Genomic DNA, 24,415 nt, shown 5'->3' on the forward strand with positions numbered 1-24,415 from the left:
CTTTACCACTTCCCTACTCAGCACAAAGACCCTCAGTAATCCTTTGCTGCTGTCCTTCATGTGCTTTTAGGGGTTCAGTCTCCCCTCTCCACGTGGGCACCTCACCTGGGCAGCTCCCAGGGCTGGGAGGCTCCACCAGTGACCACCTCCACAAACCCATCCCAGCCGCCTCCTCCCAGCTTCCAGCTCTGCTGTTTGCTCAAGGGGAAGAGGGAAGACAGTCATGTGGGCAGTTTATTTTTGCTGAGAATCTTTTCAGAGCCTTCATCAAATACCATTTGCAAATGCGATTAAGCAGCATCAATCCAGCCGCCCCTGCCCACATGCTCACTGGTCCCTTCAGAGAGCTCCAGCAGATTTCAGAGTCATGATTCCTCTCCACAGGAACTGCGCTGTCTCTTCCCCAGCATATCACGTTTCATCATGTGCCCTCAATTCTGCTGTTCAGAACAGTTTCTACCCAGTTGCCTGGCACAGACATCAGGCCTACTGGCAACAACAGACACAAACACTCTGTGGATTATCAGGTTCTTTGTGGAGTACAAGGTAGTGGACATAAGAGCTGTAATAAACTGTGCTGTCCCTCAGCTGGGCATGCCTGTAAGAGCCAAGATAATTTCCAGATGTCTCAGTATTGCAAGATACAAAGTCAGTGATAACGACTTCAGCTACTGCTGTATCTTCTCTTTGTTTGATTAAAAAAATAATATAGGAGGGAAGATTTGATAAGCTTATTTCTCCAGGGAAAAGAAGGGGTCAGGAACATACAATTGATAGAGGAGCCTGCATTCAGCAAGCATCCTGGCTGTGGGAAAAAAAGACAGACCACAGCAAGAAAGCATCCCATAAGCAGCAACAATATGCAAAGCAAGGCTTGATATAAAGAGGATTGATGGAGAGTCATCTGACCCCAAGCATTCCAAAAAATGCTGTCATGTAGCATTACAAAACAATTCTGTTTCAGGGCATATGTAAAAGAGAAGGCATTTGTGGTAAACCAGCCTTTTAACAACACACTTAAGATGCACTCCATTTATCATAGTCACAAACTCATATGATGTACAGAGAATCTCGGAAATATTGTAACATGACCAACCATTATTCAAATCCAATCAGTGCATCTATTTCAAAGAAGAAATGATCATTTAAATCTTTTTGGACTTAATCCCCAAATTTAAGTATTAAAAAAAAAAAAAAAATCAGTGTGATATTACATAATACCTAACATCATATTTAACGGCATCTATATCGTTACCTATAGGAGAAGTCAGAGCATATCTCGCTTTAGAAATCACGCACTGGAAATTTTATTTTTAGAATTCAAGGTCTGAGCTGTCCCACAACAGTCATGTCCATTTTGCCCCAGGAACAACCAAATCTGATGATTCTAGAGATCTGCCAAGTCCAGTACCCCATCAGTGACAGTGATCGACAGTAAGTGCCTACAGAAGACAAATGTAAATACATGGATATACTTCCTCAGAATATTCCCCCAGCCTGCAATGATTTGTTCTCCTACTAACTCATAGGGTTGTAATTTGTGTCTGCATATTTTATAGTCTTTGATGGATTTCAACTCCCAAGAATGTGTACAACAGATTTCAAATCCATGTACACTGCTTATATCCACAGTGCCCTGTGGGAAGAAGTTTTGTACTCTGTGTGAAGCAGCAGCTCCTTGTGCCTTCCCTATCCATCTGATCCTAATTAGCTCCTTATGCTTAAGGTGGAAGAAAGCAATTAGCTCTCCACACATTTTTTCCACACCAGACGCCTTTTGAACTCCTGGGCAAATACTTCTTGGTCTGACAACCTGCCATTTTTCATTTTGTCAGCTGATCTACAGTCCCGCCTAACAGCCCAATCTAAAACCACACACTCCCCTCCATCCAGAAAAGAAAAAGGTCAAACACTCTGGGCAAAAAAACCCTCTCCTCAGTTAACGCAAAGTCATGATACAGCAATTTTGTGACTGCTCTGTCTGTCGCAGCTGTTTCTTTCACTTTTTCTCCATCCACAGGTATGGTAAATTCTCTGATAGCCTTCTCTCCACTTGATGCCTGAAAAGAATCACCGGTTTTTTATGCCTGCATCTTCATTGTTCTCCTTGTGCCAGCACACTGATACTCAGATTCACCTTCTCCATCTACATTAACATCTCCTTTATTTATGGCCCACCACCCGCTCCGGGTACTTCCTAGTGTCTCCCCATCCTTATACAGCAAATACCATGCACACTTCCTTCATATCACCTGCTTTCCTCCACAGCCAGCCTCCCACAGCCAGTCTGTTCTTCCATCAAATCTTGTGCTTAGTCTCCTCACTTCACAGGTTTCAAATCCCTCTTATTCCTTCCCCCATCAGACATTTCAGAGACTCCTAATTCAATGAGAGATGACAAGCTCTGGCCTCTTTCCCTTTAAATACTTCTCTTTATTTTCTCACTATAACCATTACTGCTGCTTTCAGCCTGCTGCATCCATCCCCTCTGGGGGCTGCCATGATTTCCTCTTCTCTTTCTCCTTTCTCCTCTCCTCTGCACTGCCTATCCTTTGAAGCCCTCCCTTCCAAGAGAACACTTGTTTTGTTTCAGCACGCTGCCTCTCCGGGACAGATGCCTACTTTGTGTTTGAAAGAGCACTTGGCATGCTGTGGGCATAAACAGACAAGGAACTGCAGATCTGACACCGTGACTGCAGCAAGGTTGACACACAGCAGCGACAGGGAGGCTGCCCTAGGATGGGCCATAGAGAGAGAGAGATGAAAAATGCACAGTCCTAAAAATCTCTAGTGTGATTTTAACACGTTACCTTCTCCCACCATGCAGCCTTTCGCTGAGTTATGAGCTGCTGCAGCTGGTCTTGGAGAGCCATTAGATCTCTGGATAACCTGTCCATTTGCCCAGTGAGGTTGTCAGCCCAGGGGCAGCAGGAGGTCACCTCTGGCAGCCTTCTTTTCTCTACATGAGTGTCCTGGGACTCGCACAGATTTCCCTCTTCAGCCATATTATCCAACACAGTTTCCTAAACAAAAAAACAATCAAAGTTACTTTTCAGCAGGAGCTAAAATGGTTCCCCCCATCCTCCTGGTAAATCATAGCTAGGAATTCACTGCTGCCATCTCAATATACAGTTGCGCCACAATTTCAGAGTTATTTTAAGAGAGAACCCCCTCAGTTCACTATAACATATTTCCAAGTTAACAGAAAACTTATGTTGCTAACCTAGCTTATTTTAGAAAGCACTGCACAGTCAGCTACTCTCCACTGCACTAAAGCATGAAGTAACACTCATGAGATGGAGGTGATCAGCACTGCAGCAGCTCAAGCTATGTCCCTCCTCTCAAATTCTGAGGCTGGATGCACTTCTGCAGCTTTTTGTAACAAAGTGATGAGCAGGAAGGAGGTACATGCTTACACTGTTCAGGAGAGCCCCACTTGCTCTAGCACCCACAGGATCACTTGTGCTTGTGGAAAACTCCTCGAGTTGAGGAACATAAAGAGATCCCTGCTCCAAGCTGGTCAAGAGCTGGCAGCTCTCCTTGACCATGACCATATAGCTGGTTCGATAATTAATTGTGCAACTGCCATCCGAGATAGCGACTGTTATTTCAAATGCTCAAGAAAAAAAAAAAAAAGCATTTAAACAAAACATTCAGAGTCCATCTATACACTCTGCTGCACAGACTGTGCAGAAATACACAGTTTTCAAGCCAGAGTAGCATAGCATAACTAAAGGACCCAGAGTATTAAATATTTATTTCCATACTGTTATCAAGAAGACATTCAATAGGAGAGGTCATAATGGCTTTTAAGGACATAATTTGCATTCAAAATTATCTTTAGCAATTGAAGAAGTCATTTAAGAACACTGGCAGGAAATTCAGCAGTTGAGCAGCATGGTCTATACACGGGCAAGGAAAAACCAAGTGGATAATTACTGGCACAGCAGCAACACTGCTGGATGAGACGTCAGAGAAGCAGAAGTCACCAATGTCACACTGTTAAAGTCAAGCACCGCACAAAGTATAAACACAAGTCTCAGTGACAGAAGAGTGCTGACTGTAATGCTGACATACAGGTGAGGCACTTGAAGTTAAACACAGACAAATGGGAGGGAAAGTCCCACATGAGAGCAGAAACAAACATCAAAAGCTCAAATGAATGGCCTACAAGGAGACATAAAGACATCAAAACTTTTGCTTAGCCTAGAAACAGGGACGGGGAAGGCACTGACAGGCTAGCAGCCTTCACTTATATAAAAGATTGCTATAAAGAGGATGGGAGATTTTATTTTTTCTCCTCTTTCTTTTCTCAGAAGGTAGGTTAAAAACTCTGGCTTAATTCACAGCAAGAGATTCTTAGGCTCATGCAAGAAAAAGCTTCATGAGACAGCTAAGAATGGCATAAGACACCCTGCAAAACCTCCTTTCTAGGCAATGCATTGGCACTGGGAATTGGCACAGAGCAGCACTGAGGGCAGCAGCTCCTGCTAACCCACAGCCCAGCTTATGAGAATGCAGACATGATGAGGACAGTGACAGGATAAAAAACTGCATGGAAATAAAGCAAAGGGTTTGGGGTTTGTTGAGGTTTGGGGGTTCTTCTGTTTATGCCTTACTTTGAAATTCATTAAGTGACAGAATTGTAAAGAAACATTAACATTTGAACAATGTTCTCAGGCACACAGTGTGATTCTTTGAGCTGTCTTGTGCAGGGCCAGGAGATGGACTCAGTGATACTTGTGGATCCCTTCCAACTCAGGATATTCTGTGATCACTGCAGTCATTCCAGTTCCTGCAGTGATGTCATGGTCTCTCATGTTCCTGCCCACCACCATCAGGAAGAGCTGGCAGCAGCTATGCAAGAACCATCCCATCCATCAGATCAGCAATGCAAAACACAAGTTTGGTAGAAAGAGAAAACTACTGTATTTTCAAAGCACATCTCATTCCCATACATCCTACTGCATCCAGGAACAACCACCATCATCAGCGAAACAAAAGAAAAAGGTAAATTGACCATCCAGCACATTGAACAGATCAAAAAGATGTGCTGGTCAGTTGGGTTTTTTCAAATATTTATTTAGGACTTAACTCCAGAGAGCAGGCTAACACTCCCCACCTCTTCAACATGTCAAAGACAAGTGTTTTGGTGGATACACAGAAATAATTGCAGTTATATTATGCCTGTTGGGAGCCAGGCTAGCATTGATGCTTTCAAATAAACCATAAGATAGTAAACATGTAAAGTAAAAACCATTAGAGAACCGAAGGCAATTGGAAATACCCTTCAAGACAGGTGAGGTAATTTCACACTGCCCTTTGCCTTGCTTTTAATGTAGAAGAAAGCACATAGGCAATTAGCAGTCAGCTCACTGATTCTCAAAATTTTGTAAGCTCATACAGCTAATGTGGTGTGCTAAAGAATTATTTCAGCAACAGTGAATGGGCAAAAGTCGTAGAGAGAAGTGAGATGGATGGCATCGTTTGCACTCACTTGAGAAATCCGAAGATGCACAGAGAAAGGCTTATTGATTTTCTTATGATCATTCAACACAGTTCAAGGGGAAATCAGCAATGTCAACACACTATTTGGCTGGGAAAAAATGAAGTTGTTTTCAATATCAGCTGCCTGCAAATTTAGTTGTTCTCAAGACTGCAATAAAGCTTAGAGGCCCTCTTCTGAAAAGCCATTTAATTTACAAAAATGTGCAACTGCTATGTTTAAAAACTATTAAAAAGATGAAGATCAGACCTTTTCATTTGTGTTAACTATATGAAATTCTGCCATGCTGCCCTGCAATCCCTCAATTTATCTGGGTGAATCCTACTGAAGAAAAGAGGAATGAAAAAGAACTATGAAAACATTCCTCACTTTACCAAAGGTTTGGTTGGGTTTTTTTTTCTTTTTTCTCAAGTGTTGTTGAATAGTTGGTTTGCAACATTTAATTTTGTGGGAGTTAAGGGCCTTTGGGAAGTAGTCAACTATGTCAAAGTCAAGAAAGCTGCACCCTTCAAAATCAGTTTGATTACCATCCACTGCCAGTAAACTGGTTCCAGTTGCTTCCACTCCAGAAAGGCTTCCAGCTGCATTGTTTCAGACTCCAGGAGCTGTAACAGCTGCAGAAAAGGAGACAAAGGAAAGGAAATCAGGAGACACTGGTCACTTGAGAACTAAATTAAATGTGTGGTCTGAAGTACAGAAAGAGTGTGAGTAGTACATGGGACAACATTGGGTGGCTTTACAAGTGAAACACCCAGCACCTCTGATTTATCCCTCACCCCAAATGTACCAACTTCATCAGCTTTTCTACATGTAAATGTGAGCTTCCATATTGTTTTGAGGGATCAAAGAGAATAGCTCTAATATATGCTTAGGTGAATGACTAGCTTCAAATCTTCTATGCTTCTTCACTACTAAAATAAGCTGTTTCTCCAAAAGTGTTTTTCCCCATCTATCCCTTCACTCTGAAACAGCATGGAAGAACTCACTCTAAAATGTTACATATTTTATAAACTCTCTGACCTGCTGCATGAGGAATCCCTCCCTTTGCCTGAGAGCACTCAAAGGAGAGATGTTGCATTATAGCTACACAAATTATAATTTTTTCACAAATATATACATGAAACACATGTATGCACACACATATATGGTGAAGGAGACATTCCATGACTAAATAAAAACTCTTGTAAAGAATAGCAAGATGAACAAATTCAGTGTAAATCAGAGTTCACCAGCTTTAAAAATTTTAGTTCTGACCATATATTTGAAATGAACAATTTTAACACCAATCTGACACCAAAGGCAACTTTTTAAGATGACCACAGAGTCTATGGCCCTGAGAATGATAAAGACCAGACCAGTACCAGCTAAATCCACCTTATACAGACAACTATCTTCTGCTAGTTTTGTTTGCTTTAGTTACTTAGTACACAACATAATTTAAGTAACTGCAAAGCATGAGTTGACTTTGCAATTTTATTATGCAGTTATAACTTGAAGATAAAGAAACCAGAGAAAGGAAGCCACTTTGCAAGAGTAACTGCTGGAAATTATAAGCAGTTTGCTCTAAAACACTGCTGGATCCAAAATACAATTATTACACATTTGCTCGCACAACAGACACTTGGCATTCTGCTTAATGACTCTGCTAGTTTCAAGCTCAGCTGGGATATAAAAGGTGGAAGAATGAGTTTCTGTCTCCTTTCTTCTTTTCTCTTTCATAGGTACATCTACAGCACAAATGGCTTACATTATGGAATCTGAGGCTTGCAATAAAACCCAGCCAAAAAGTTGATTAAATATTCAGGCAACAGCAAAGTTACTTGACTTTAAAGTAGCTTTGTAATGTGGTCATGAGCTGTGTGTGATTGCAGTATGAACATGCCTTATTACAGCTAAGGAGGGCTGAAGGTTGGGATGGGGAATTTTTCATTCTGAGCCTTCAGAAAAGAAGTGATTGTCATAAAAACACAGTCATCATTTTTATTCTCACTAGAATGTTAGAAGCGCCATATGCCACTTGCTTTCACAGCACAACTGAAAGGATATGGTTCTGAAGCTTCACCAAACCTCTAAAGGATCTGCTGGAGTTAACTGACCTTAACAACAATCAAAGCTTCCTGAGCAGTCTCTTTATCTCAAACCCTTTGGGATCTTTTGTATTTGAGGGATTTTGTTGCCTTTATTTTTTTTTTAAACTGCTTCATTACTTACACAAAACTTGAACAGCTTGTGTGAAAGCATTCATCTGACTCACCTACTTACAGCATCCTCCCCTTTCACTAAGGTATTAACATGCTCAGAAATGCCAGGCCAGCAACTGTGTGCTAGATTGCTTCAGCCATCAATCAGTAATGGGACGACTACACTCATCCTAGGAGGACAGTTTCCAGCCTGGCTGGAATACACCATGGCAGCCTCAGGCAAGCCTGCAATAGCCAACATTTGAGTTTCTACCCTGAGGGACTTCAGGCACTGCTGCTGAATGCTAACATCCCCTGCCATCCTTTGTATGGGCCTTGCAAGGCTTTGATGTTATTGTAGCATGGAGAATAAAGCAGAACACAATAAAAAATAATGTACTACAAATACCCTTGAGATATCTTAGCAAAAACCATAAAAACAAATAAACATGGTTGGGAAGGGAGAATGGATTGTATGTCTGCATGCCTCGAATTTGGTCACAAGGACAGTCTCCATGTGACCCAGGAGAGACAGGAATGACCATTTCTGTCAGGCAGCTTCCTTCCCCCAGCCTCATCCTTTGCACAAGCTTCTCGTGAGCATTTCTTGTTCTTTAACAAACTCTGGTTTTTGTGACTTTGAGCTGACAGTAATATATGTTTTCTTAGGTCACTCATCAGAGCCACACCAGAGCTGGTACTTCAGAAACCAAAGCCCAAATTGTACCTCTGCATTTTCCCCCAGCACAGTACCTTTTCTTGTTCATTTAGTACCAACCAGAGTTCACACATATGCCGTGAGCAGCTGCACTTCTGCTGCTACATGAACCTCTCAAAATGTAAAACAAATTCACACGCTGCAACTAAAGTCGCCCATTTTCAGTGAACTAAGGACCCAGATACTGTCACGCCTCCTAATGAAATGCAAAGACTGAAGTCTGCAGGAGTGCATCAATTTTGTCTCATGAACAAAGTGAAGCAGCAAGTCAAAAAGGTGCCCCACGTGGGTATCTAAGAGATACTTAAGGATAATGCCTGGAAATTGTGTTACCCTCTACACAAAATTAAGACAACAAAATTCATTTCCTTCATTCTTCTGGAAGAAGTTATTGCTGTAAAATATTTACACTGAGAGAAAAAGTAATGACAAATTCAAATTGCTAATCTCTGTGGAGAGGCAATTCCATAATGAACGCTGGGAGCAAACGTTTTGCAGTAACAACTTCTTTAAGCCACTGCAAAGAAACCACCCCTGGTGCAAGCAACAGCTTTGCTATAGAGGGTAAACTGTGCCTCACGGAGCTGCCTCAGAGCGGGCTGCCAGGAAACCTCAGTGTGATGCAGAAAAATGCCAGCTCTGTAAAGAGCATGCATCACTTCCTCTGGCACATGGCTGTGAACTCCAAAGGCAAACATCCAGCATCCAACGCACATCACAGACCTCAGGAAACTGTGGGAGCTTCAGCTGCAAAAGTCCGAGGTGACAAGATGACCTAGGTGGTTTTGGATACCTCCCTGGAGATATTCAAAAGCCACCTGGACAGAGCCCTGAGTAACCTGCTCCTGGGGACCCTCCTTGGGCAGAGAAGTTGGACCAGGTGGCCTCCAGTGATCCCTTCCAACCCTACCCATTCTGTGATACTCAACAGGAGGTTAAAGTTGAAACTTCCTCAGTATCCACAAGAATACCTCGCATGTTGTTTAAACATACTTGTAATTACTTCTTCTGTTGAGATATTAATCTTTTTCATATTATTTACCACCATATTACAAAAATCATTAGTGCCTGTAGACTGTTACAGAAATCAATATTTAATAAATTTGCAGCATAATGCACCCTTTTCACAGGCTCAGTTCCAGAGAGCTCCCCGCAACAGGTATTTAATCTCCGATGCCCACAGCTCATAATTCAACTACCATAGCACTGGCAAAAGTATTTTTAATCAAAAATTGCTCTGCCTAAATGTTCAGAAAATCATTTTATTGTTAGGCAGACAAAAAATGATCTTTCAGCAATAAATTCTGTTTCTTGGCTCAGAGACAAAACATTGCTAATTCATCACCATTCATACATGTCTGTGGACAGAAAACTTGCATTGGACTCCTAAGCCCTGCAAACCTCACTCCAAATGCCAACAGCTCTGGAAAATTACTCGAGGCTTGAGACAGGGCTGGCTTCGTAGGAAAGCTGATATGGGGAAACTATTGAGACTATTCAGTAATTGTTTTTGTTTAACAGGAAATGGCTTTATTCAGTGTGCATTTGGGTAATCAGAATTCTGGTTCTGAATATCTAACAACCACAGGAGAGAAGCTAAGTGGAGAAGTTCATTCAAAAAAAATGCAAGGAAAAGGGGTAAATATTCATGAAAGTTACACAATTTATTCTACCAGAAGTAAACCATAACTGGGATTAAGGTTTTAGAGACCTAATCAAGCATCAGATGAAACAAATAAAATTCATCACATCTTCTCCTCTACCAATAAAGAAGTCCCTTAACTGAAAAAACATGCAAACCTTGAAAAATGAGAGCCTCTCAGCAGGCAGGCTGTTAGATGGATGAAATTTGGTTTAAAATGGCACACAAAGCCCAAATTGCACTTTGGCAGGGCTAAATTTTGAGATTCCCTCCACCAAAAAAAGCCAGAGAAAATCTCAGCATCACAAACATCATCTCAGGCTGGGACAAACAAACAACACTGTGGGTGGACACACTCAGCACTCCAAGTTTTGATTCCACATTGTGTTTTTTCCCAGAAGCAAAGCTGGTTTAAGACATTGCCACACATCCCTTGAAGGCTAAAACAAAAATAAATAGGACTGAAAACTAGAAAGTCACGCTGGAGTAATGTGAAATACAAGCAGCTGAAGAGCAAAAACCAACAGGACAATAAGCAGCCTCTAGCAACAAGGCAAATAAAGACCTACCCTAATTTCTCTGCCTGTGAAATATCACTGAGAGCCAAGACAGAGTAGGAGAAGCACTGCAGCCCAACCATCACAAGGAAGATGGATCTGAATGGCTCTTGGAGGACAGAAGTGGATGAGAATTTCTTCCAGCACCTCATAGGGACCTTGACTGACACCCTAGCAGGGATAGGAAAAGACCTGTGGCTCCAGAAACAGGTATTGCTGTGTATGCTGAGCATCACCTCTTCTGGAATTGTTGGGGGCTTTTTGTGCTTTAAGGGAAAGCAGTACTTGGATCTTTTGCAGAAGACACAACACATAAAATACAAACCACAGCAGCTTTGGGTGCAAGAGTATAATGCCAGATGCTTGGATATGTGCAAAATCTCCAACACCTAAACCAAAATATGTGACTTTTCCACCCACCAATGCCACTTTTATACCACCACAGCTCAAACTCCAATTGAGCTTTCTCCGTTTTACACTGCTGAGAGCAGGAAATCAAACCACTAGTTAAAAACTTAAATGACAAAGATCATCATTATAAAACATAATTGCTATTTGTAGAGGGTTCAGAAAACAGCTGTTTAAAATGCAACTGAAAGAAAATTTAATTTAAAACAAACAGAATGAAGCATTTGGCAGATAAAAATTGTATTACAGCTTTCACATTGATAGGCAATGAACTGGGATGTATTAATGACATTCATTTGCAGAGGAATGGGTCAATGAATGGATTGCTTGGCATTTTCCCTATGGAAATGGTATCTATTAAAACACAGAAAAAATATCAGGAAAAAGAGGACTGAAGTTTTATACTTCAACAGCCAAGATCAATATATATAAGAATGAAAGAGGTACACACTGTCTTCCCCTAGGTACCAATGATTTTAGGTGCCTAACCTGGCCTGCCTGAAGAGGCAAATTTTCAGGCAGCACCAAGTGCCTTCAGCTCAGTTCAAGCACATCCAGTAGGTCCTAAAAATCACAATTTACTTTAGAGAAATCTCAGCTAGAGGATTTCAAAGAAAAGCATCAAATTGTATCACAGTACTGCCTGACAGCTGTTATTATTGTACTGCCAACCAAAACCCCTATGCAGCTGATGTCAAAAAAAGACCATTATTCTTCTGCTTTTATTCAGACTGTTTCTGTATACAGAACAAAGCATTATCCATACTCCCTTTCTTCCTTTCCTCCCCCCCATATACTTGCCCATTTTCCTGTATTTTTAACAGGCCACAGAAACACACACAGAATTCAACAAGAACAACCAGTTTCTAATTCATTTAGCTGTTCTGAATTGAGAATTGACTCCACACTTCCGAAGAGCTCCAATATCCTGGATTCTGTGTTTGCACACAGGGTGTTACTACACCAAGAAGAAGTGCTGGTTATAGGAGGAGCATCCCTGTGGTGCATCACCTGCTCTGCCTACAGACCTGGAAGGACTAGGTGGTCCTTAACCCAGGACTGGGTGAGCAGTGACATCCAGACTTCCCCAGCTGTGCTTCAAGGGACAGCACAGAGCTGCACACTTCACCTGCACTATCAGGAAACCTCCAGATGGACATCATGATCAGGACTGGCTTGTACAGCACCCACAGCAACACAAACACAACCTCTAAGCACCAATATCAATGTTAGATAAAACTGAGCTCTCACCCAAAGACAGAAAAAGAAACAAAGAAGAATGGCCTCTGCCATCAGAGACCCAACAACACACAGAATTATCTGACATGCTCATCTTAGTTAAACAATTAATTAAAAAATTTATTCAATATGTGAATTAGTCTAAGCTTGCCAGCTTGATATGAGTACAGTTTCTCCCAGCCTAGCTCTTTGACAAGCTATGATAGACTATTTGTACATGCAGGTATTTTCACACATTTTAAAATGTACTACTGACTAGAGATACTACTAATTTAAAGTCCAATAGTTTCTCATGTCACTTAATTTCTCTTGCTAGTCTCTTTCACACTCCTTTAAATTAAACAACAAACATTTAAAAAGAACCACAAATCCAAAATCTCTTGCAAAACATGAGTAACGGCTGATTTTACAACTCTATTTCCTTGGCTATTTAAAAAAACAAAAATACCTGCCAGTAGAGCTGAGTTAACATTATGGGCCAATTGCACACAAAGTTTAATTTTACAAGGCTATAAAAACATCTCTACCAGTCTCCTCACAATCTGAGTTGCATTCTCACATCCAGGAAAACAGTACAATTCAGTTCAGCTTTCCAGCAACAGTTTAGTTGTGGCCAAAGCTATTGCAATATATTAATTTAACTGCAGTCTGCTGCTTTAACTGGCATGAGGCTGGAGAACGCAGTGGTCCTGTCTTGCTTGACTTTCTGGATGGGTTAAATATATTTTTGATACAGAGGTGAATGCAGAACAACACGAGGTCCCAGTTAGGGATCGCAAGATCATCATAGTTCTGGGACACTTCAGGATCAGCCTTCTTCAATAGCCATATTTTGGCACAAGAGAAGAGTGAAAGAGAAGCCTGGGGTCCCTTTTCTGTCAGAAGCTGATAACTGATTTCTTTTTGCCACGAAAACAACAACAGAGAAGACTCCACAAGCAGCTCTGCCTTTTCTAGTGGCTACTGTTAGCTTCAAGGCACAATTCAAAGATGAGTCAGAAGTTTTAAAGCTCCTCACCCGAACTCTTTTTCCTTTAATCTGTTCCTTCAGGGTCCAAAACCCTAGTTAAGATCCACTAGGCTGCACCAACAAATTCTTTCTGACTCCATCACCAAAACCTATCAGCAAGTAAGCCACTCTCACTCTGAGGTCTTCTCTAACAAAAGTTAAGAGGCAGCATAGCATGACCAGAGGATTTTGATGTGGATAGAAGACACACCTCTCACCCCACCAGCCTCAGCTGGTAAGTGGCAATTCCATCTTCAGCTTAAAGGCACCAGATATGATGCTGGTAAAACCTTTGCTGTAGCAGTGTATGGACCACAGTGCCTGTCTGTCCTCTCTGTGCTGACCCAAAGAATCACTTGAGCTGGACAGCTTGCTCCCCCCACTGGGGTTGCTAGCACTTCCACGAAGAAAAAAGAAAAAAAAGAAAAAAAAAGAAAAAAAAGAAAAAAAGAAAAAAAAAAAGAAGAAAAAAGAAAAAAAAAAAAGAAAAAAAAGAAAAAAAAAGAAAAAAAAAGAAAAGAAAGAAAAGAAAAATCAAATGCCAGCTGATGACAAAATACCTCAGCCTTGTCTCTCCAGCTTATTAATTCCAGCTGCATTGTCTCAGGTGGAATTATATTATAGTATATCACTGTCATTGTCACTGTCACAGCATTCAAATTATGTTAAGTATGGCATAAAACAAGCAAAAGCAGAAAAGCAGCAGTGAAGCTCAGTATCATTCTATCAGATCTGCCACTGGCAATCCCAACCAAGTGTTCATATCAGTGCAGCATGTATATACTGTGTTTCAGAGACACCTTCCTTTCTTATGGTGTAGGAGACTAACATATTGCTGCTACATAGTCCAACAATTTATGGAGTCCATGATAAACCACTGCATCATTTTTCAAGGTCCAAGAACTCTATAAGCTTGGTCAGTAAAATGTACTAAGCAATAACTCATCCCCAAAAAAATGGTGATGGCAACTACAGGACTGCAGCTCTATTAACTCCTTTTCTTTTTTGTATGGATAAGTTTAGCTGAAAGCAATATTAGTGACAAATTGCAGCCTGGGGAAATTTTCAGATCAAGGTAATAATGCTATGAGGTAGAATGATTTGCTTTAGTGTTGCTATATAATGCTGCCAGTTCCCTCCAACTGGACACTAACTGCAGCCAGAGGCCACCTTGCTTAAAAAAATATCTAAAGAAATATTTTAGCACTAAAACTGTCTGGAGTAATAAAAAAAACAGAACATCCTTCCCAAGAAGGGGCACTGGGAAAGTGAAATCAGGTAGAAAGTTCAACAACTAAATGATTCATGGCTCGTGATAAGTTAGTGCCTGTGAGCTGAAGGAGCTGGTCTCATGCTAACACTGCTGAACCATGTAGGTGGGAAGGAACCTCTGGAGGTCTCTGATCCAATCTCCTGCTCAAAGCAAGGTGCCCAGGGCTCTGCCCAGCAAGTCCTGAACACCAACAACACAGGTGTTACCCCTTCTCCAGGAGCTGGTTCCAGAGTTTGATCGATTCATGCCAGTTTTTTCCTGTTTTAGCCAGCCAGAATTTCTCATGTTCCAACTTGTGCCTGCTACCCCTTCTCCTGTTCCAGTGCACCTCTGAGAAGGGCTTGGTCCATGCTCCAGCTCTGACCACTCAGGGGCTTTACTGGGCTTGCTCCTGGTATGCCACTGTCCTGTGCTGGGACAAGGACACCAAGCACTCAGTCTCACGAGCACTGGGCAGAGGGGCAGGATCCTCCCTTTGCTCTCACAGCATTCCAGCTCACAGTACCTGGGATGCAGTCAGCCTTTGTTCCTGGGCACACTGCTAACTCCTGGGCAAATTACTGCCCGCCTGAGTCCCCAGGGATTGTTGAAGACTACTGGACCAAGGGCTGATCCCAGAAGGACAACACTAAAAGCCAATTTGAGCTCAGTGGCCCAAACAATTTTCCACTTGTGCCACTGCTCACTTGTCCCGCCCACCTTTAACCAACTTGGCTATGAGGATGTCAGGATTTTCCTTTAGTCATACACAGGCAGGTAGGCACAGAGAATGTGCCTGTGTTTTTCTCAAAGCTTTTTAATTACATGTCTCTGCCTCCTCCTGGGATGGAATACTCCACACTGCTTTGAAAGAGAACCAGCAGCAGGATCTGAGGAGACTGCGGAGGTGGAAAGTGCCTGTCCCAGAGCAGGTGGAACTGAACCAGCTGGGAACAGCAGGTATCAGAGGAGCAGAAACCATCTGATGCCATAGCCAGTTGCAGGGAAGGAGAATTGTTTTGATCATATCCACCTTTTGAGATTTAAAGCAGTTTAGCTCCTGCAGAGGCTTCTTTCTTTCTACAGCATGAGGAAGAGTCAATCATACATTTCCAACCTCTCTAAATTAACTCTCCTGCGGGTATCCTTTCTCCTGTCATCAAGCCTAAACTTCCACTCTGACCTCTGTCTTCTTCCTAGCTCTGGATAATGCCTGTCCATTTTCCAGACAGGACCTGGCAGCCAAGTCCCACTGCTCCTCGAGGGTAAGTAAAACCTCCAGCAGCAGCACAACAGAGATTAACAGGGAAGTTAGGAGAGGAATTCTTCACCCAAGACAATTGGTCCACTGCCTGCCCCAACTGAGGCAGTCCCCAAGAGGAGACCACAAAAAGTATTCACAAGCAAGTCATTTATATTGAACTTTTTTCAGCCTTCCCTTCTAAAATTGACTTGAATCTGCCTTAGAAAGTCCAATATACATTATCTCGCACAATTTGACTGCTCTTGCTTCCACAGTGCACAGCAGGCCAGAGATTTCCACTTTCTTAAGAAGGATCAGGAACTTGGCTACAAGCAGACACTGTCTAAAAGCTGCTTTGAAGCCATTTGACCTCTGTAATTCTTCCTGATTTTACAGGCATGACAAGGGTTGAATCTGTTCTGCCTCATTTTTGCAAATGAGTACCCAGATCCACTGTTTCCAAGAGGTTTTAATAACTCCTACAGCAAACCATGTTTTATGTGATAAATGTCAGGAAATGAACTGAAAACCATTTGCCTACAGCATTTCGGAAGGAATGTGACATGGCAGCCTACCCTCTCCTCCTGTAAAGTGAATCATTAAAAAGGCAGGAATAACATTCTTTGTTCCTGCCATGTAGCACAGGGTGGGCAGCACATGCTGTCACTGACAGCTCCTTTGCTTTCTTAGCACTTATTCTTGCCTTGTGAGGAAATGTGAGAAAGAAAAATTCTATCTGAATTGCCCAGGGTTTTTCTGATTTCTGTTTTAAATCATTTTCTCAGTAGCCACTCTCATACTCTACAGGAAATACGTAACAACCACCAAATCACCCCCTTTTTAAGACAGCATCCACTGCTGCCCCAGTAGGTGCAAGGAGGGGTTCTCATTTCCACAGTCAGAAGGAACAAAATCTATCTGAGCTTTTTCCAATTCCAACAACCTTCAAAGTACCAAGCTTCAAACCAACAGGGCCTTCTCCCAGAAAAACGATTATAAAAATCAGTATTCTGAATTTTAAAGGTGATCAAAGCAGTCCCAATAAGAAGACCACAACACTTAAATGTATTGTGTTGAGCATCCTCACACACATATAAATGTAAGTTTCCAGCAGAGCTCATCCTCCCTGGATGCTCTGAAACTCTGCCTATCCCAGCATAGCAATTTTGCTGTGCCCAGCACCACAGCTGCCACTCTGCTCCTGACATTACACCACCAGAACACCAAACTAGAGACAGCTAGAGAGAAAGAATAAACCTTTCAACCAACATAATCCACAGAGGTTTAAAGCCAGTTCATGCTCTGTAATTATGCTTAGCAATGCCAGGGCACCACAGAGAAAGCAGCAGTCCAGAAGTCTCTCACAGGGTCACAATGTCAGCTCAGAAAACAATCACCAAAACACTCCTGACCCTACTCATCACAGAGCAGCATCAAGGGTATATTTCATTTTAGCCTGAAGGTGACCTTCATATTAAACCCATCCTTACAACCTCCACTCCTTCTGTGAACAATCACCACCACAATTCGAGTACTTTGGATCATTCAGCTCCCTCAAGCTTTCTTGTGTGAGCCTCCAGGCCTCCTGCATTTAGGTGCTGGAGCCCCATATATAATGCAGTACATCATCAGATCTGCTCTCCCCTGCAATATTAATGCCAGCTCCCATGTTATTTTTCACCAACCTGACTACCATGCATGTAAAATGTCTAAAGTAACTGCGGTTGGAAGAGCAACACAAAACATTAAGTCATTTAACAGGGGGGAAAAAGCATTGCCTTTCCCTGGCAGTGTTGCTCAGAGCACATGGCAGTAAGCGTGTTTTACACCTCTAATGCACAACCCAGCAGGATAAATGCTAAAGATGGAAACTGCAGCATTCAAAGTTTAAAAGTGCCAGAATTCAAGCTGCCTGAACAACACTAATTTGACCCTCCCGTGTGTATAAGGTCTGGAATTATGCAACCAAAATGTTTCCCTTCATAGTCTGTCCCACCAAGGGCACAGATTGGTTTTGGTGTTCACTCTACATGCTATTCCTTCTCCTTTTAAATGGCATATTATTGTGTTTGCTCTTCACAGGGAAGCCATAGCCTTATTTGTCACACGTCATTCAAGTCCCATTCTAAAGGCAGAAGTTTTATTTTGAAGATAAACAAGTTATCTTCCCTAATGACCCATGTGAGATGAGATAATAGCATTGCTGTCGTGCTGCAAATGGGAAATGAAAACAAAGAGATGTAAGTAAAACGCTTCCATTGCTTTTGGATGCCTTAACTGAGACTTCCAAGACGTGATTTTCAGGAAATTTAAAAGTTATTACAAAGCACTTCATGGATACATCTATCAAGCATAGCTCATCAACTTGTAGGGATGGTTTAGGTAGTTGTCACAGAATTCCTGAGCCAGCACAGCCATGGGACAGTGCAAAGCAGCTCCAGTGGGACAAGCCAGGCAGCTGGGCCAGGGTGCAATAGCTCACACCACTCTATACAGACTGCAAGGACCTACTACACAGCTGGGGCTCAAGGCAACATCACTGGGTGATGCTGCCTGCACTGCTGAAAGCCCTGAGGGGCTCTGTGCAGAGCTCTCACCAGGTTCAGCAGCAGCTGGGAACACTCAACGTTCCCAGAAATCAGACCTCTGAGAAGCAAACTGGGCACACAAAAAAAGGGAACACCCCATGCACAGCCCACCGTGGAAAGCTTAGTTTAAGTAACTTACCCTGAGTAACTTGAGAATCCAAAGGCACAGAAGTCTGGCAGCACTCCAGGACAAAGAAAAACTGCCTCAGCTACTAAGCTTTCCTTCTTCTTCCCATGGTTCTCCCACCCTTCTTCACCTTTGTCAACCACTTTCTTCACCACAGCTGTGATCCACAAACAAGACACACTGCTCTCTGAAAGACACACTGGTTCCTAATAAACATACCTTACACTGCAACATTGTGCTGCCCTTTAGGCTATTAGTAACTTTAATGTTTTTAGAAGGATACTTTGAAAATTCCTCCTGCAGCATCAGGAAGTTGTCCACTTAGATCATCACTGGAGGGAGATGACATTTCCTGCAATCCTCAGAATCCCACAAGGAGCTCAAGTGACTCAAGTCTTTTGACAGATTCTTCCCCATTCACAGCTCCCTGTCCTAATTTTCCTCTCCAACCTTGACCTTCCTGTCTGTATCAGCCCCTTGTGCCTCAATCAGTTTCTTTTCACCCATACAATCTGAATTCTTTCACATCAGAGCTACCTTGCTTCCTCAGTACCCTCATTCAGGCCTCTTGTCCACGGGTCTCCCCTAGCTCCTGACTTCACTGAACAAGTGGCAGAACAAAAAGGTTCATCATTATCCATCCTATCCCTTTCCAGAGTCCTGCTTCAGCTCCCAGTCTGCAGCTCCTAACACGGTCCATGTTCCCAGTGTTCTTCAATGAATAATGCTGGAATGGTTTAGTAAAAGCAAGTTAAAATCAGAAAGAGAGGAAAATACATTAAAAGGGCAAAGCATTTGCTATTTTTATTCCAAGTGCTGTGGTGAGCATAATTATGCAAATTCAAAAAACTTGTTATAATTGACCTTTTCAAAACATGTGTGTCCATGAGCCTAACATACAATTCTTTGGTGAACCTTGAAATTTATTAAAGGTCAGGAGCTCTAGAACTTAATTTCATTTCATCATTAAAGAACTTACTTAACATGCAGCCATCACCAATCATCAAGGAAAAACAAACTTGCTTACAAACAGGTAAAAATTTTGATGCATTGGACTAGAAACATCTGTAGATGTAAAAGAAAATTTTAAAAAAACATTCTTCTTACAGAACCTATCGGTTTAGTTGTTCTGAAAATTTAACAATGCCAAAATCCAAAAATTCTAGTCATCTGAAGCCCTGAAAGCAGCTCTGGTAAATGGTCAGGAGTCACTACCGACTCAAACTAAGTTAATTCTGGCAGTGTGTAGAGTTAGTGTAAAATCTCATTGCATTTAGATTCTCCAGGGCTTGGCTGTCTTTTCTGTGCTATTGCTCCAAGAACTGTCAGATCTTTGTGCTCCTTTGGGGAAGATTGTTCTCCACCTTTACAATCTCATTTGCAGAAACACAGTTTCTCCCTACTTTGAAAACTGGTGCTTTCTACGAAGAGCTCACACAGCCCCTGGCACAACTCCTGGTAAAATGAGACTACATGAAGATTTCTGTGACATCAGGGTGGGCCAAGGAGGGATTTTGAACAGAACATGCACAAAAAGAAAACCAAAACAGAAAACCCCCATGTTTTCACAAACACTCACATGCCCCAGTGCAGTAACTCTTATGCTGTATTATTTTTTATGCAGGATCTACTTGAGACATTTCAAGTATTTTTCTTCTTCCAGGAAAGTAAAACACGATGACAAATAGGCAAAGCTGCCCTTAATTAGAACAGTAGGTACAACACAAAATACAGATCCTGTTCCACAGCAGAAATGACAGAACTGTGGCTTTTATACCAAGGGAATGAAACGATAAACATATAAAAAGCAGAGGGCCAGATCAAACAGAATAAGTTGCCAGAGCACCAGGGAACATTATGAAACTATCATCACTTATACCAATGAAGGCAGTTTGTCCTTGAAGCTCAAGGTCATTTTTTCACTAAATAACAAATCTTTTTTCTGGAATTTACATGCAGAACAAGCCTTTGTTTCCCGACTTAAATCTTCTACCCAGCAGCATCACAGACTATAGGATGAATGTCATTTTTTTCCATTGGTATCTACACTCTGAGAAGTGTGTTGCTCCAACTGCTTCTTGTACAACAGATGGAAAGACATCATAAAATATCAAATGGCTCCCTAACAAGCTCTTTGAAATTCAAATAAGGTTACATATCCTTCACCTCACCATAGAAGCCAACAACAGGCTTGATTACAGAAATACTAGCACAGGTCTGTGTCAAATCAATAATGTGACACTGTGTCAAGCTTATCAGAGGGGTTTAACTGTTTATTTTCATTTAGCGCCTGCCTGCAGCATCTGTCACCACCAGGAACATTCCAGGAAGTCCCAAACAACCAACACAAGGACACCAAATATAGCCTGGGACACAGCAGCTGGATATATCCTATCATATATATCCTGTCATAGTTATTCCATTTTCATCCTCAAGAGGGTGAACAACCTGGGATCCATTTCTGGAGATGATGCAGTAGTACAGCAATTATTCAGCAGCCAGACAAATAACTTGTATTAGCTAACAGACCTCACTTTTGCAGCTCTACCCCCTCACACATTCCAGGAGGTGGTGCTGTCCCTTGGATGCACCGAAACCACTAGTTTCTCCTTGCAGGTAAAAACTTCAGCAGATCAGGGGCATTTTATGCAAGTGCATGAGCCCACATGTGCATGCACAGGATGCCAACTGAAGCCTCAAATTTAATGCAAAGTAAGTGGTAAATGCACATTCAACATTTCTGAAAATTCCAAGTCTATCAGCTCTTAATGTTTCCAATTTGAATGCACTTGTTCTGGAAAGAACAGCAGCTCTTTAGTGCTTTGCATGAATTCAAACCATGGGCTATTACTCACAGAGAATAAACCTGTTGTGTCACCCATCTGTAACAGCCATCTGGGACAGATGTTTTAAATGGAAACTGCCACAAGATTTAGGGTTCACTATCAACTTACCTTACAGCTTGATAAGTTATCCTTTGAATGACCCAATAAGAAATTATGGATCCCACCTGACTGAAGGAAGCAATACAGATGCTTTACTTTGGTGTCCTTCCCTGATACATGAACAGTCCAGAAAGCAGATCAGTGCTATGCCTGTACCATCCTATCCCATCCCACCAAATCCCTGCTACTTGGAGAGCTACAGCTCACTTGGATATTTTATGGGCATGGAATTGACCATATATTATGTATGCAAAAGTCAGACAGACTATTTGTTTGCTCCTATTTCCTTGCTACCAAGAACCTCTGTTTCTTAAGCCAAATAAATCACCTTTAAAATGTGTTAATGATCAACAAACATAAACATTCTTCATAAATTTCTGAAATAAAATTATTAGCTATTCACATCCAAGTTCCATAAATTTCATTGCATGTCCATCTGGCAGACAGCTGCATTATTTATTTGCTGTCACACTCAGTAAATTGATTTACTGGCATTTAAAGGTGTCATCTTTACTCATTACAATTTCAATGATCACTCCAGCACTGCACCAATGACCTGAGTTTCAACTTTTAATCTCTACTAAGATTGAATTCCACATACAAAGCAGTGTATGAGGACACAGAAGAAACTGAAGGACTAAGGTGCTTTTAAAGTTCCTTGATCTCTATATGGTAACAATTTGATGAGAAAGTTAATTTAATGACTCAAGTGCAGCATACACTTTTTTGAGCCCAAGGTAAACTTCAGAACTGGCAACACTGCTGTGTAGAATTAACATAAGTGGACCTGATAGACAAGAAAGAGGAATGAGGCTGCATCTTTGGCAAAGATTACTGCCCTGAAAATTTGGGGCAGATGTTGCTTACCCTCAGCCACATCTCTTCTGCATGGTCTCCCAAGTATGCTTCCCAACTATTTTAGCTGCAGTGCCAGGGACCAGAACTCCACTTCTGCCCTGGAGATATTTCAGGGTGGCAAATAGCAGCAGCCCCCACCTCACCCCATTTAAAAATAGAGCAGTGCCCATTAGCTTGGAAAATGCATGAAAACACAAGACACTCAAGATGCTCTAGACTATTTTCTAGGACACTCTAAGTGGTAAGTGTGAGAGATTTTTTTCAGAAAAGACACAAGGACCCCCACCAAGCTCCCTGCAGCTGTCCCCAATTTGTGTGCTTCAGCACAGCCTCAAGAAAACAGCTCTAGAACCATTCCCACTGAGGCACTTCTGTACTTCCACTGGAAACTGAATTCCAGCTGAAATAACACCACCTCCCCTTCACTGACACCCCCAGGCAGCACAGGAACTAAACACAGCAGTTTACAGCAGTAACCTGCAGCTCACAGCCACACACATATATATAACCACAGCCAAACCACAGGAAAAGTTGGAATTTTGATCATGCCTCGCTAGAGAAAAACATAATTAAAACCATTAGGTTTGGAAAACTTCCAGCCCTATGAATCTGACAAAGACATTTATGATGATAGAAGAATAATAATGTCCAGTAAAATCCCTGTACATAAAAGCACTAAAAGTGTTTTATAGTCAAAAATCCAAGGAAAGAACATTTTAAATAAGTTAACATGCATCTTCTATAGAAAAAGAGCAGCGTGACTTTTACATTTCATAAAGTGAAGCTTGACTTCACAGCTATCTGTATCCCATCACACTTTCCCTGTCAGACTAAACATCTCTTGTTTTGCTGCAAGTAGAGCAACTTATCTCGCAGGGTATTTTTGATGAAAATGAACTCGAAGTTTAAACAAGAAGAACCCAAGTCCTTTCTGTGAGAGCTCATTTTCGACGCTTCGATCCACTTTGCATTGCTATGCTTTGAAGGATGCCTGAGACGAGAAGGAATTCATAACACCATCCACTAAGAGGGGTGCATTACAGTAAAGCATATTGACATGCTTGCTCTTTTTATTGATCCACGCGGCAGGCTCTTACTTGAGGTAACATTAAGAGAAATGTCTCATTTACTTGAAAAGAAAAAAATAGTTTCACAGTTTTTGGAGAAAGCATTTGGCAGAGTGCTGCCATCTGCACCAATATTTGAAAACCAAGCTATTCAAATATGCATAATTTACTTAATCTTAGCAAGATATTTGAAAATTAGAGGCCTTTTATTACATTTTCCAAAGCAGCATCACTTTGCATATTGAGTATTATAACCATCTGGAAAAGTGACACTCAAAACAATGCCTTTTCAAGTCCATACCACCTTGTTGTATCAGGCTTGTCATACACACTGAGCATACGACTTCCAGAAGCTGCTTTTGAAAAATACGGGTAAGAGGAGACAAAATCTACAAAGAATATTCAAATGGTAGCCATAAAAATTATAAGGCTATCAAAAAACGTGTATATTCAAGTGCTGTGATGATTTCCTGCAATTTCTCCTGTTGGTTTAGAATCAGGCACAAGAGAGCAGCTTAAAACTCCTTTCTTGAATAGGTTTGAGAGCTTTAAGAGGTTAAGAATTTCACAGCTCATTACAGTGACAAATAATTCCAATTTTGGATCAGTCCAAGCAGTAAGCAACATAAGAAAGGAATTTCCAACACACATATGCACTGGAGCTGGAGCCTGTTTAGGATTGCACCTGTCAGAGCCCCAAAACTGGAGACAGACTGTGGCCACTCATAGTTTATTTAAAGAAAACATCTTCTGTCACCCTGCCTCTCAGTCATCACCCTGGTTTTGTTTCATGTATTTGCCGTTTAAGCCTGGGAAAGGTGGAATGAGGACTTCGTTGATTTTAATTAAACAACACAGCTGCCCACTAAACTTTCTTGACTACAGCACTCTACCTAACCACAATGCTTTACACTACAAAAAGATTCTTTCCATTTTCTCCTGAGCCTCCCCTGAACAGAACACCTGGAGCAGGCATCCAGGAAAGGGAGCAGAATGCAAGAAAAAACTCCTGGAATGATTCATTAACAAAGTAGTCAAAGCCAAATACCAAGAGTATCATTAAGCTGTGTTGTAAG

At 41.6% G+C, this 24,415-nt stretch overlaps 1 protein-coding gene across 1 annotated transcript in view; it reads right to left on the bottom strand.

Moving 5' to 3' along the window:
• The window catches only part of TEDC1 (tubulin epsilon and delta complex 1), a 67,874-nt gene that overhangs the window by 18,052 nt on the left and 25,407 nt on the right, over positions 1–24,415 (bottom strand). The window contains exons 6-7 of the mRNA XM_085068393.1: positions 6,034–6,120; positions 2,811–3,023 (exon numbers count right to left, since the gene is read on the bottom strand). Coding sequence (XP_084924519.1) covers positions 2,811–3,023; positions 6,034–6,120 — 300 coding nt within the window. The remainder of the gene's footprint in view (positions 1–2,810; positions 3,024–6,033; positions 6,121–24,415) is intronic.

This window comes from Lichenostomus cassidix, chromosome 8 (genome assembly GCF_008360975.1).
Source record: "Lichenostomus cassidix isolate B80296 chromosome 8, HeHo_3.0, whole genome shotgun sequence".
Classification (NCBI taxonomy): Eukaryota; Metazoa; Chordata; class Aves; order Passeriformes; family Meliphagidae; genus Lichenostomus; species Lichenostomus cassidix.